The sequence below is a fragment of the Embiotoca jacksoni genome, unplaced genomic scaffold (genome assembly GCF_022577435.1).
Source record: "Embiotoca jacksoni isolate LCO1_2020_lvr unplaced genomic scaffold, fEmbJac1.0.p SCAF_8, whole genome shotgun sequence".
Lineage (NCBI taxonomy): Eukaryota > Metazoa > Chordata > Actinopteri > Embiotocidae > Embiotoca > Embiotoca jacksoni.
The window spans coordinates 19,343,152-19,354,789 of NW_027185436.1; the positions used below are offsets into that span (position 1 = coordinate 19,343,152).

Consider the following 11,638-nt stretch of genomic DNA (forward strand, 5'->3'; position numbering starts at 1 on the left):
GACAGCACAGCTGCCACAGGAAGTACATAAAACTATAAACCCATCAACAAAATACATTTTAGTAATTAAAAATAGGTAAGAGCTGCATGTAAAATTACTTCGTATACAGGTTAAGTTTACTTCCTCTGAAAGCATCTGATTTTGTCATCAAGATTGTTGTACTCCATGCATGTGGAAAAGTCAACAGCTTTAAACAGTGCAACGGTAGAAATCATAAAAAATGTAGGTTTATTTTGCCTTCGTCAAATCAAAAACCATGGTGTATTTGCAATGTCTGCTTAATTGGACTGAAGTTGATAAATTAAAGCTTTTATTGCTCCTATAATTATGATTCACAGTAGCTGTGGTCTCCAATGCGACGAAAGACTCATAACACCCTACAAAATCAAATGATCCGGTTATAATACAGTTACCACTGGGTCATCTAGGCCGGCGTGTTCCAAACCCACTGCAGAATATACTTTTAGCTGGTGAATTTTCCTTTCCTGTCAGCTCCCATTCCAGTGACATTGCGCAGAGTGTTGTACTATGCAATTCAGTCTTATCATTTTAAGATCAGACACATATCTCAGGCACGGTCGAACAAAAAAATTATTCTGCAGCACCGTCACCTAAAGTTAAAAGCATATATTAAAATAACTGCTTGAGTTAGAGTACAAAAGTATCTACTGATAAGATGACTTCAGAAGTGAATAACTTAATAACTAAAAGAATTAAAAACTGAAATTACTGCCCTGCATTTGTCCGCCTCCGCCAACCATTCAAGTTGCAATTTACAGCCATATCTGTCCACTCTCATATGATATATGTAGTGAACACTGTGAAGGAATCTTTATATGTTCTCACATGCTTGGCCAATAAAGCTGATTGAGAGTAGGGAACGCTTCAAATATTAATGTTGCTGCGAAGAAGCTGCAAATTCTAAAACGTGGATGATTCACAGACATCTTCAATCCGACAGCAGAGAAGATCTAATCACTACAGTTTCAAAGTGGACACCCAAGATTAGTGTCAGCAATTCAATATTTGACCAAATGTAAAATATGGTCACAACCTCACCTTCTGTTTCTGAGTTGGGGTGTTAAACAATGGACCAAAAAATGTCAGCATCTTACAGTGTCCCTAAATTTTGATAATCACAGAAAGAGTGTCCCAGTTCCCATCACTGACACCCACATATTGGATGCGAGCCTACCTCCCAGTCTTTCCAATCACATGAAGACAATACGACCTCAGAAGTAATCAGTAATCAATCTCTAACCTTAATGGAAATGTCTAATATCAGTTAAATCATTTAAGTTCACTGGGAGATAATAATTTGGCATTTCATCATGAATTGTTTCACCTTTGTCACTTTTACCTGAAGAAGACGCAGTCACAAAGACACGCACTGTTTTGTCAGTAGTTTTCTGTTACAACAGACATAGGCTACTTGTGTGCCGTCAATTCGCTGATGTACTGACGTCAGACCAGCGTTTACAACCAGTTTTTCTGAACTCTGTGTTGTGCTCTCCTAATATTGACTGCTCTGACAATGAAAAAAAAAAGAAAAAGGTGAAGCCAGGGACGCTTTTGTCTCATCTGAATCTCCACTTGTAGCTTCAGCTATGAACAGAGTAATGAGAAAAGTGGCTGCAGCCCGCCATAGGATGACAGGACGACAGAAAACCTGGGATCAACAGACCTCCAGCCTTTTTAATGAAGTAAAAGTACATTTTAAAAACTACTAAAGTGAGTACTTAAACCTGTAGTGCAGGACTTTTACAGATAAGTGGGCATTCGTTAGACTCATGCCTTTGCCAGATCAGTTCAATTGCTGATTAGACCCATCACTGCAAAGTCGATGTCAGTGGAGTTTTTAAATTTGTCTGATGAGAAGACGTTCCCCTAAGTAGCCTGATCAGTTATCCTGAGATCGATTGCTTTTGTCTTCCCTTGGAAGCGTGTGTTTTCCTCGTTCCAGTAAATGCGTTCACTGAGGAACCAGCGCCGCATCACTCTCGTGATTATTTCTCCGTTTTCGGGGGCGTAACAAGTGCAGGTATTTTAAGTATTTCATGCATTTAAGAATTTTGTTAGACCCAAAGGACACATACATTTTGTTTTTTTGGTTAACACTGACTGTGAAAGAAAACTCTACAGGGAACTTTAAGTTGGCTATTTTATTGGCGTGTTGCTTGCACTGTATTTGAATTGTGCTTCAAAAGACACTTTTGACTCACTAAAATAATCAAGAAAGACATATTTACACTTTTAATAAGTGCTGCTCCAAATACTCTAGTTTGTGAATAATTCATAAATCGTCTTAATTTTGCCAGTTGTTGGCATTTAGCCTATCGGACAATAGTAAGGAACATAGTGGATACGATTGACTAACATCATGACAGTATGATTCAAAATAAAAGTACACTAATTACATTTTTTTTTAAAAACATCCGTATCTTTCTCAATAACCTTTCTCCACGTGTTCTCCTTCATCAAGCTTCAACATCTACAGACTGCCACTGAAATTACTCATCCAAACAGACTGCGGTAGCATCGTCCCTTGATTTGACATCCAGGATAGTCTTACTCGGTGAAAACAGCCCTACGTACCAATTTTCAATTTTTAGGGGCATTCACTGGCATTTCACTCGTAAGTGCACCTCTGAAGTTTCCTTTGATCTAATTCAAAGGTAGAAAAGAACTTGCCCTCCAGGAAACTGTTTCCACTTTCTTCGCTAATCTTGTTTGGTTGATTACACAGAAGTCAAGCGGCTGGTGCAAAGTGCTCATTAGGCCTGAAGTAAACAGCAATCTCCGTTTCTTTCTGTTTTCCTGTAAACAATCTGAACCTCCCAAATATTTGGAGAGTTCGAAGAACAGAAAACTTTTAATTTAAAATGTCTTGAGTGATCATGCAGTTTTTGACCATTAAGTTCAACTTACATCACTTTCAAAATGGCAAAACAAAAGGAAAAATAATCAAGCACACATTCTGCAGAGGCTTTTAACTCTTTATTTTATACTTACATGACTTAATTGTTCTGCTTTAATATAAAATACAGGATATAACTTATAAACAAAAAAGGTTAACAACATCAAAATGAAAATGTGTACTCTTGAATTAATCATCCAAAAGTCCTACATTACCGTATGACTTTTTTCACGACTAATATTTCAGTCATCACACACAGTGATTGCGATAAATTCAATAAGTTAAGGTTTCAGTAAGGCACTTCTGCAAGATTGCTGAATTAGAGTCATTGATTGAAGTGGTAAATTCCCTTTTGATTGAGCTGAATATACATATATATATATATATATATAGATAGATAGATAGATAGATAGATAGATAGATAGATAGATAGATATAGATATATCAGATATATAGATGACTCCTGAGATTGTAGTAGTTTTACATTCAGTTCACATGAATTGCAGTAAATATACAAAAGGTGAAGAAGACATAAGTAACATACACTTGAACATATAAACACAAACTATACAATCAATTTATAAGGATAATTACAATTGTTACATCTTTTGACTACTAAAGCTATAGTTCAACTTTTTAGGGCAAATGTTTGTTTGTTTTCTTATACTGGAAGTGTGACATACTCTCAAATAAGTGTCCATGGTATGTACACCACTGCAGACATGAGAGTGGTATCAATCTTTTCCTCTAACTCAACAAAATGTTAAATAATTTTCCAAAATGTCAACAGATTTTTTTTTTTTAAGTCATTAGCACAAGAAAACAATGTCCAAAATGAAAAACATGGCAGCAATACAGAATGTACACCAGTGTATAAATCTGATGTGCCGTCAATCAGGCCTCTATGTTCTAGCTGTAAACAACAGTGTACCATGAGGTCTGGTGTTACTGGTGCAAAGTGCATCCCACACACAACGCTATACTTACTTCATCGTGGTCAGATCCTCCTCTCTGTAATGCTGTTGGATAGAGAATGACAGTCCGGTAATGAAGCTGGTCAAAGCTTCATCACTGCAGGTGCAGCTGATTGTTGTGAGGTTGTGAACCATGACATCCATTACTCAAAGACTCCGACTATTATGATGAGCAAAAGAAGGAAACCTCCACACATGGCAAGGCAGAGAAGTTTCTGTCAAAAACAGGACATAGGAGTAAGTGGCTGTACAGTGAAAAGTACAGTTCACAAATCCATAAAACAATTTAACAGATAAAGAAATGAATGGATTATTAATGAATAAAGGATGGATAGGATGAATGTTTGGTTCAAGAAATGGAAGCTGCGCATGTGGGAGTGTTGTTACCTCACGCAGTAAACCACAGTAGGTCTCATACAGGCGGTTTGGTTAGTCCGACAGACAGGCCAACAATTAGTGCAATGACAGCAATCAGGATCAACAGAGCAAAGGCAAGGATAATGTATTTCTGCAGAATGAACAACAAGTTGTTATTTGAACTTCAACTGAAAGTGCCATCACATTAACAAATTCATATGGTAGTTTTAAGTCATGACACATTTCAGAAAGTTGTCCCTCAAACCTTAATAGCTTGTACAGTTTACATTCATGTTTGTATTAGTTAAGCTACATATGTTAAGAAAGGAGCACATACCCTTCGGGATTTCTTCTGGTATCGCACAGCTTTTTTGGTCTCCTCCTTTGCACTACAAATGTATTCAGCTGCATTCAAGACATTCTTCTCAATGTTGTTGACCATATCCCCCTGGAAATGATTGAATCCAAATGCTTTTATTTATTGCAGCTAATATTGGGATTTGTCCCGTTTGCTCCATATTAATACACTGGTGAGGTGTGAGATACAAAATAAACACTGATAAGGATCATTTTCCTTGTAATAGATCAGGAGTATTTTTTTTATTTTTTTTTACCAATGAAAGTTACCAGTTAGATTAAGCTGCTACCTGAGTTTCTACCAGCATTGCCATGTCCATGAACATGGCGTGGAGCTCTCTGATGCTCGACTCCAAACGCATGATGTCCTGGTGCCTTGACTCGATCTCATTTAGGGCCTGGCGCGTGATCTGGGAATCAGAAATGATCTGAGGGAGAAAGATAGACGATGTCAGATAACCCATCCAAAAACACCGGTGACATGTTTTCCAGCTGTGTGTAAGGGATGCAGTCGAACATGACCCCACCTCAAAAGATTTACTCATCCGCCACTAGATGGCGGTAATAAAACCTTGCATAAACAAAACAGCACAGTAATGCATAAGGGAACCTACATCAGATGTGAAGATGGATGGATTTCCACTTTCTAACATGTCCTCTAGTTCCTCATTGGTGGTCACTCTTCCAGCTAGAATAATGCAAATGAAAAGAATGATTATTTTTTTAAATGATTAGTAATTGTAGTTGATTCATTGTGTTTTTGTATCCCAAGCAAAAGTGAGTTTTTTGGACAATTTATTGGGACGCAGAAAGTTAGTACTGTTAGTACTTCAAATACTTTAAATGTAATGGTAATGGTAAATATGGAGGAATGTTATCATAAAAATACGGTATGCAGTGTTAAATTTTTGACAACAGATTTGAGGGCGTAGTCAAAATAGCAGATGTGTTACTCATGACATCACCTGTGTACTCGCGAGCCACATTACCAGGACACTGAAACTGAAGCAGCTACATGGTATTCAGCCATTACTCGTTTTATTACTGTGATATGTTAAAAATGTCTTCAGTGAAAAGGCCTTTGCTGCGTCCAAATCGCGTTTATTTACTCAATGGATTGCTGTAACGTCAGGGCATATGCACTATTTTTTGCTGACAATACCACAATGCAACGCAATGCAGGGCAGTTTACAGAAGCAGCTTTTTACAGTGATAACTGAAATCATGATTTAATGCTCATTTTAGAGTCAATTGTTGAGTGCATGTTACATGTTGAATGAATAAATAAGGGAGTGACTACATTTTAGTGTATGGTAAATATAGGTTTTTTTTTGTCATACAACAGTAGATGTAGGCCTTTCTCCATAAACATTTACATTTATTTTTATTCTGGGGACAGAGAACATTCAACCCCTCTATCAGGGTGTGAATCTCCTAAGTGTTTTGGAGGAGGGCTGTTGAACAATTTTGTTCATAACTAAAATTGGATCCCAGATCAAAAAGATGCTACTGATTGCACGTCAGGCCGTACTTTAAAAACGAACAAGCTGGAGTCCCCAAACACTGAGAGTCTCAGATGCTTTGATGCAGTTTCTGTCATTTGAGTAAAAGAAGAATAAATTTACTGATCTGAAGTGAAGCTTTTATCCTAAAAATTAGCACCGACTGATTTGGAGAACACAGAGCCCTGAGATTTGTTTAATATGACACCACTGCTTCTCGTGCCCTCCTGCTCTGCTCAGGAAACTGATTTAATAGCTGGTTTAAAAAGGCAGTGGACTGAACAAGTTGGAAGGATAGTTTGGATGTTTCGGAGTAGGGTTGTATGAAGTATTTATCCATAGCCAGTGTAAATGGGGGTCGGCAAGAAGCTGTACCAGTGCGGAAGCTACATTATGTGCTGCTGTAGGCGGGGTCAGCAACAAAATGTATATTTACGACCCTACCTTGCCATCAGACAGCCTTTTCCCATGGCACTAAAATGCATACACAGGAGCACTTTGGTATTTCAGCGTATAGACGTACCTATGCCGCACAGTGTATTGTCTAACGTTGAGGTAAAGCGCATCGACAGTAGAACACTGCTTAGTTTCAGCGCCGGTATAGCTGCCTACGTTTCCCAACTGGGGAAGTCCTGACCCACATCTACTGCAGTTTAGTAGGCTACTTTAACTATGGATAATACCCCACCTCCAAAAATGCAAACTATGCTTTTCCGTTATTGCTTTAACAACTTCCTATATGGCTTAAGGATTTATTTTTCGATATTCCCTGTGTTGTGAGGACTTGTAATCTTGCAAAAATGTGTAACGTGGTTGTGAATAGTAATGATGTGAATAACAAGTGTGAGTTTAGCCCCAGTACAATATGTACTGTTTACTGTTATGGATTTAATCCCAGGGTACTAGATTTGTCTTGTAGTGCTGTGGAGCTGCTCTGCATAAAAAAAACGACTCTTTAAAGGAAAGAAGCCTCTCTGTAGCTCAGTCGATTGAGCTGACAGATAAAATAATGTCTCTGTTGTCCACCCAGGAGACACAGCTACCAACACAAGGCTAACTTCCCCCCGAGTAGTGAGAGATGGCAGAAACAGCAAATTAGGACATCAGTCTAAAAGTAAAAAAAACATAATGTTTCTGACGGCGATAATAAGGCACACTGAATGTCATGACCGAAACATGTTTTAAGAACCAAATGATTTGAGGTTTTGAAAGAAATTCTCAGAAAAATCTCCAAATCGAAGCGCAACAATTGTTAAAAATGCATTTTCCAGAGGACTGTTAATTTAGATGGTTTCATGTTTAATAATAATGACTTCCTGCTGCAGTTATCAGTTGAGTCATTGAATTGTAATTGTGACTAAGATTAGAAGTGTCAGCGGTACAAAGGAACTCGGCACTCCTCACATGGAAAGAGCTGCTGAAGCTCTATAAACACACAGCTTTCGTTTCCTGAGCGTTGCCTCCTGTTGCACACACCTCTCCCTGGAGAGACGGATCTCTGTGCAGGTGCTTACTGTGTTTTGCACACCTTTGGAAACAGCTGCTCCTCAGAGAGACGGACACAGTTAAACACACCATGAGTGCAGCAAATCAATAGACATCGATCACAAAAGGTATCACTTTCGATTGATGTAAATTAACAGTGTGAGTCTGCGACAAAACAAACCGAGGCTCGCGTGCTCGTGTCAAAGACAGGTGAACCACTGCTACGCAGGCCGCTGAGCCCTCTGCCCATTTCCCAGGCAACGCAAACACAGCGAAGCGTCTCCAGTATCAGGCTCTTCTGTCTGCAGCGTGGAGAACTAGAGCCTTTCATTAACGCCGGCCGCAGGGACTGTGGGAGAAAGTCCTATTTTTTTTCTTTTCACTATTGTCTCATATGTACATGATACAATGCACCTGAATTTTTGTGACTGTGATTTTGAACAGAGGAGCGAAAAAAATGGTGGAGAATATAAAGCTGTCTGGTTGCCAAGATAAAAAATATTCAACATAAATTCAAAAATAATTAGCTAGTGTGAATGGTTTGATTCCTCTATACTAATTTCTTTTGTATATTGCGTTTATTATTAAGCAAATTTTTAGTGACAAAATGTAGATTAAATTTTACACACTGTGTTAATGCTGGACATGTTTTCAGCACATTTTTATTCCTCCTGGTTTGTTAGTATTTGAATCTTGCCAGTTATGTCTCTTTATATAACCAGTTGGTGCTCTATTTTAATCAACTTTCAACCTGTACTCATTTAGGGTTCAATCCAAAGTCTTAAAACACTGAAAATCAAGTGTCTGAATGTGGTCGTTATGTGACTTTTCTGCAAATGAGAAGCCTATCATATTGAAGAAAAACCAAAAATAATCCTGCCCTGCTATTTGTGTCTCAACAGTTAATTAAGTATCCAGAGAAGCAGAGAGGAAGCTGGTGAGGTCTGTTTCCTGGACCCCGTCGTAACACAGCTTCGGTGTTTTATCTATCGCTCTTTTATCTCTAGATTTGTACTCACAAATCTTGAACGTGCAATCAATGACAAAAGAGGCGTATTTCATGTCTGTATATAGATGAATAATTATTATTTTAAAGCCTCAAAGACTTTCTAAATGCAGCCCATAGTTCCAGGCCTCGTGCAGGCACAGGGGGTCCATTATTTTGTCACTTACTTATCTCCAGTTGTCTCTGGATCCTTCCTTTGCTTCTTTCCCGAAAGGACACTTGAGTCTCATTGTATTGAGTCATGACCTCCACAAACTTCCTGGACAGCACAGTGTGCTGAGGACAAGTGAAAACACAAGGACAGAGGGTGAGTATATATATTGTAGACATTTCAGGCTGCTTACGACCCAATAACCCAGAAAGCAGTTCGGATGTGAACATTGTTGGAATTAAAGTTATATTTTAATGGGTTTTTACGCATATTACACTCAAATGGAAGAAATGGAATTTAAATCTACAAACAAGTCTTCTAAAATAGTGAATATGGCATGTAAAGTTTGGAAATAGTAAATAATTATTATGGTCGTCGTGTGTCTATGGCATGGATAAATTGATATGATATGTGATTGCTACTTTATGACAGTGTTAGGATTTTAAGAGGATATACATTTTAAATAAAAATCAGGAAAGTTAAAATGTCCAAAATATACACTAACATTTCAACTTTATGGTATTTATATTTTATTCTTGACATCGCAGAATCGCAAAACAAAAAACAATTTTCCTCTTAATTTTTTTTTTTTTTAACTTAAATTGGCCTTAATACCATGTCGTACTATTTCCCTCGTGATGTTTGTGTACAGCTGACAGATGGGAGTTGATGACCTTGTATGGATAGGATATGTAATGTGTGTGTGTGTGTGTGTGTGTGTGTGTGTGTGTGTGTGTGTGTGTGTGTGTGTGTGTGAGAGAGAGGAGTTAATGATCTTAATTTTGTTTCCTAACCTGTGATTTCTGGATCCTGAAGTCAACAGATGATCTGTTAGCAGCGTCGTCTTTGGGCATAATTTGCTCAATGGCTTCAGAGGGAGAGAGTTATGATGACAGCATTAAGACAATGTTTGTAAAGTTTAAGTTTAGTCAGTAAAGTGTGACAATCACGATACGGTTCGACTCACATTTTAGTTTAGTTCGCACCGCATTGGCGTTCTCTTTGATGTCGTTGGTCAGTTCACCGAGTTGGTCCTTTGTTCCTTCACACACAAATAGGAAACATCAGACTGAGTTTATTAATGAGGTAGTAATCTCATCATGCAGCTAATCACTAAGTCAGTTTCCTGTAAATATTAGATTTACTCTGATTCATTTTGTCACTTAGCAACATAGTACAAGGTTCTTTACCGGTGACCATTTCCACATCATGGATCTTAAAATGCTGTAATTGTGTTACATTAAACATTATCATCGATGATGGGGAACTGTTAACTGTGGTGTCTTTGCCTTGCAGGTCTCAGCTCACACACTGTGGACGGCCTGATTCTTGGATTTCACTGCTGCTTTTACACTTCTATAAACATTCTGCATTATAATTTCATTTGAAATATAAACTTTTTTTTTGTTAGCGAGAGTTAAAATTATAAAATGACAATGTTTAAGTCCCTGATTCCAAACAGGACAAGTTGGTGCTGAGACTACAATAGTTTGTGAGGTTTTGGACCAAAATGGGTGAGCAGTTTCCTTCACAGGTTTCCGGCCAGCCAGCTATTCATTGACAACAAGGAGGAAAAATGCAGCAAAGGAAGTGAGACATCTGTTGCATGTTCACTCCGTGCCCCCAAAACTGGCCACGCACTTCCCAAAACAATGCAAGAGATGTAAACATTGAAATTCATATAAGTCATGGTCTGACCTTCATCCTGAATGTTTCATACAGACATAAACTTACTGTCATCTGGGTTGGGTGCAGACAGGATCATGCTGTGCATCTTCCTCACCTCTTCCACTTCGTAGGAGATTTTATCAATGAGTCCTCTAACTTCCTCCACCTAAATCAGACAATAAATACGCCAATGACTCATCAGCATCTTGAGTTATCCCAGTCCCCTGACAGTGCATGTCCTGGAAGTCACAGTCATACCCACCCTTCTGAAAAAGCTCTCCATGAAGCCATCTCTGTCCACTGTAACTGCCACATCTTCCTCTGCTTGAGTGTTACTCTGTGCCAAATGAAACATGTTTAAGTGACTTGTTCTGCTGTTATGGGTAATTTACCTGTTAAGGCCCATCCAGGAAAAGCAAGAGAAGTCACTTACAGGAGTCAGCTCAGCCAGTCGATCCTTCATCACACCGATAAACTCGTATCCTGAACAGGTAATTCTAGCAAAACATCCGCTGGGTCATCCCGTAAGTCTCCATGAGTAGATTAACATCGAGCCACCGTGTCGAGGAGTGAGGTCCAGATGGCTGATAAAAATGATCAGATGATCCTCGAGATACGGGCCCACATTAACACGGTTCTGAGGCGACAGTCACGACAATAGGAAGAGAGGGCGTCAGGTCTAAAAGTTGTAATTCTATCAAAAGCTCTAAAAAGTATCAGCTCTACAAAATTAAACCATAAAGTGGTTGTTTCTAGTCGATATTTCTCACTGCACAGGCGGCTAGGATACGCAACAGATCCACAATACCTCTTTCTCCGGGATACGCCTCTTCTCCCATCTCCCTGTCTCTCTCTCTCACACTCACACACACACACACACACACACACACACACACACACACACACACAGAGAGACAGACACACAGCTTCAGGGCGGAGAAACTAGTCCACCCTCAATTAAATTTGACCGCAGCATTAAATAACAAATAAACTAAATTAACCTAATCCTATTTTATTTCTGGAACGGTAGAACAAAGAAGGAAAGAAACTTCACCTCTTTTAAAATACTCCCATAACAACCATGACGAGTCATTTCTGGCTCATTATATGAAAATCACAATGATTTCTCTTATATATTTTTTAAATATCAAGATAACGATCTTTTTTCTTTTTTTTTTTTCTATTTTAGTTCCACAGCAAACACACCACTCGAAAGTCATT

The 11,638-nt window shown here is 38.5% G+C and overlaps 1 protein-coding gene across 1 annotated transcript; it reads right to left on the reverse strand.

The window, feature by feature from the left end:
- Window positions 1-3,003: 3,003 nt before the first annotated feature.
- On the reverse strand, window positions 3,004-11,176 carry stx2b (syntaxin 2b). The gene is made up of 10 exons (XM_069178496.1): window positions 10,851-11,176; window positions 10,680-10,754; window positions 10,484-10,583; window positions 9,717-9,791; window positions 9,544-9,617; window positions 8,766-8,874; window positions 5,220-5,293; window positions 4,896-5,033; window positions 4,586-4,696; window positions 3,004-4,106 (listed from the first exon to the last, which is right to left on the reverse strand). The coding sequence occupies exons 1-10, from the start codon at window positions 10,878-10,880 to the stop codon at window positions 4,035-4,037; spliced, it is 858 nt and encodes a 285-aa protein (XP_069034597.1). The 5' UTR covers window positions 10,881-11,176; the 3' UTR covers window positions 3,004-4,034.
- Between the last annotated feature and the right edge of the window lie 462 nt (window positions 11,177-11,638).

What these genes read in the sequence shown, in the direction of transcription:
- stx2b (XM_069178496.1), bottom strand. Translation starts at nt 10,880, where the DNA reads ATGAAGGATCGACTGGCTGAGCTGACTCCT. An exon ending in CAATGCTGGTAGAAACTCAG is followed by an intron (nt 4,697 to 4,895) that starts GTAGCAGCTTAA and finishes AATCATTTCCAG; the next exon opens with GGGGATATGGTCAACAACAT. An exon ending in ACCAGAAGAAATCCCGAAGG is followed by an intron (nt 4,107 to 4,585) that starts GTATGTGCTCCT and finishes TGTTTTTGACAG; the next exon opens with AAACTTCTCTGCCTTGCCAT.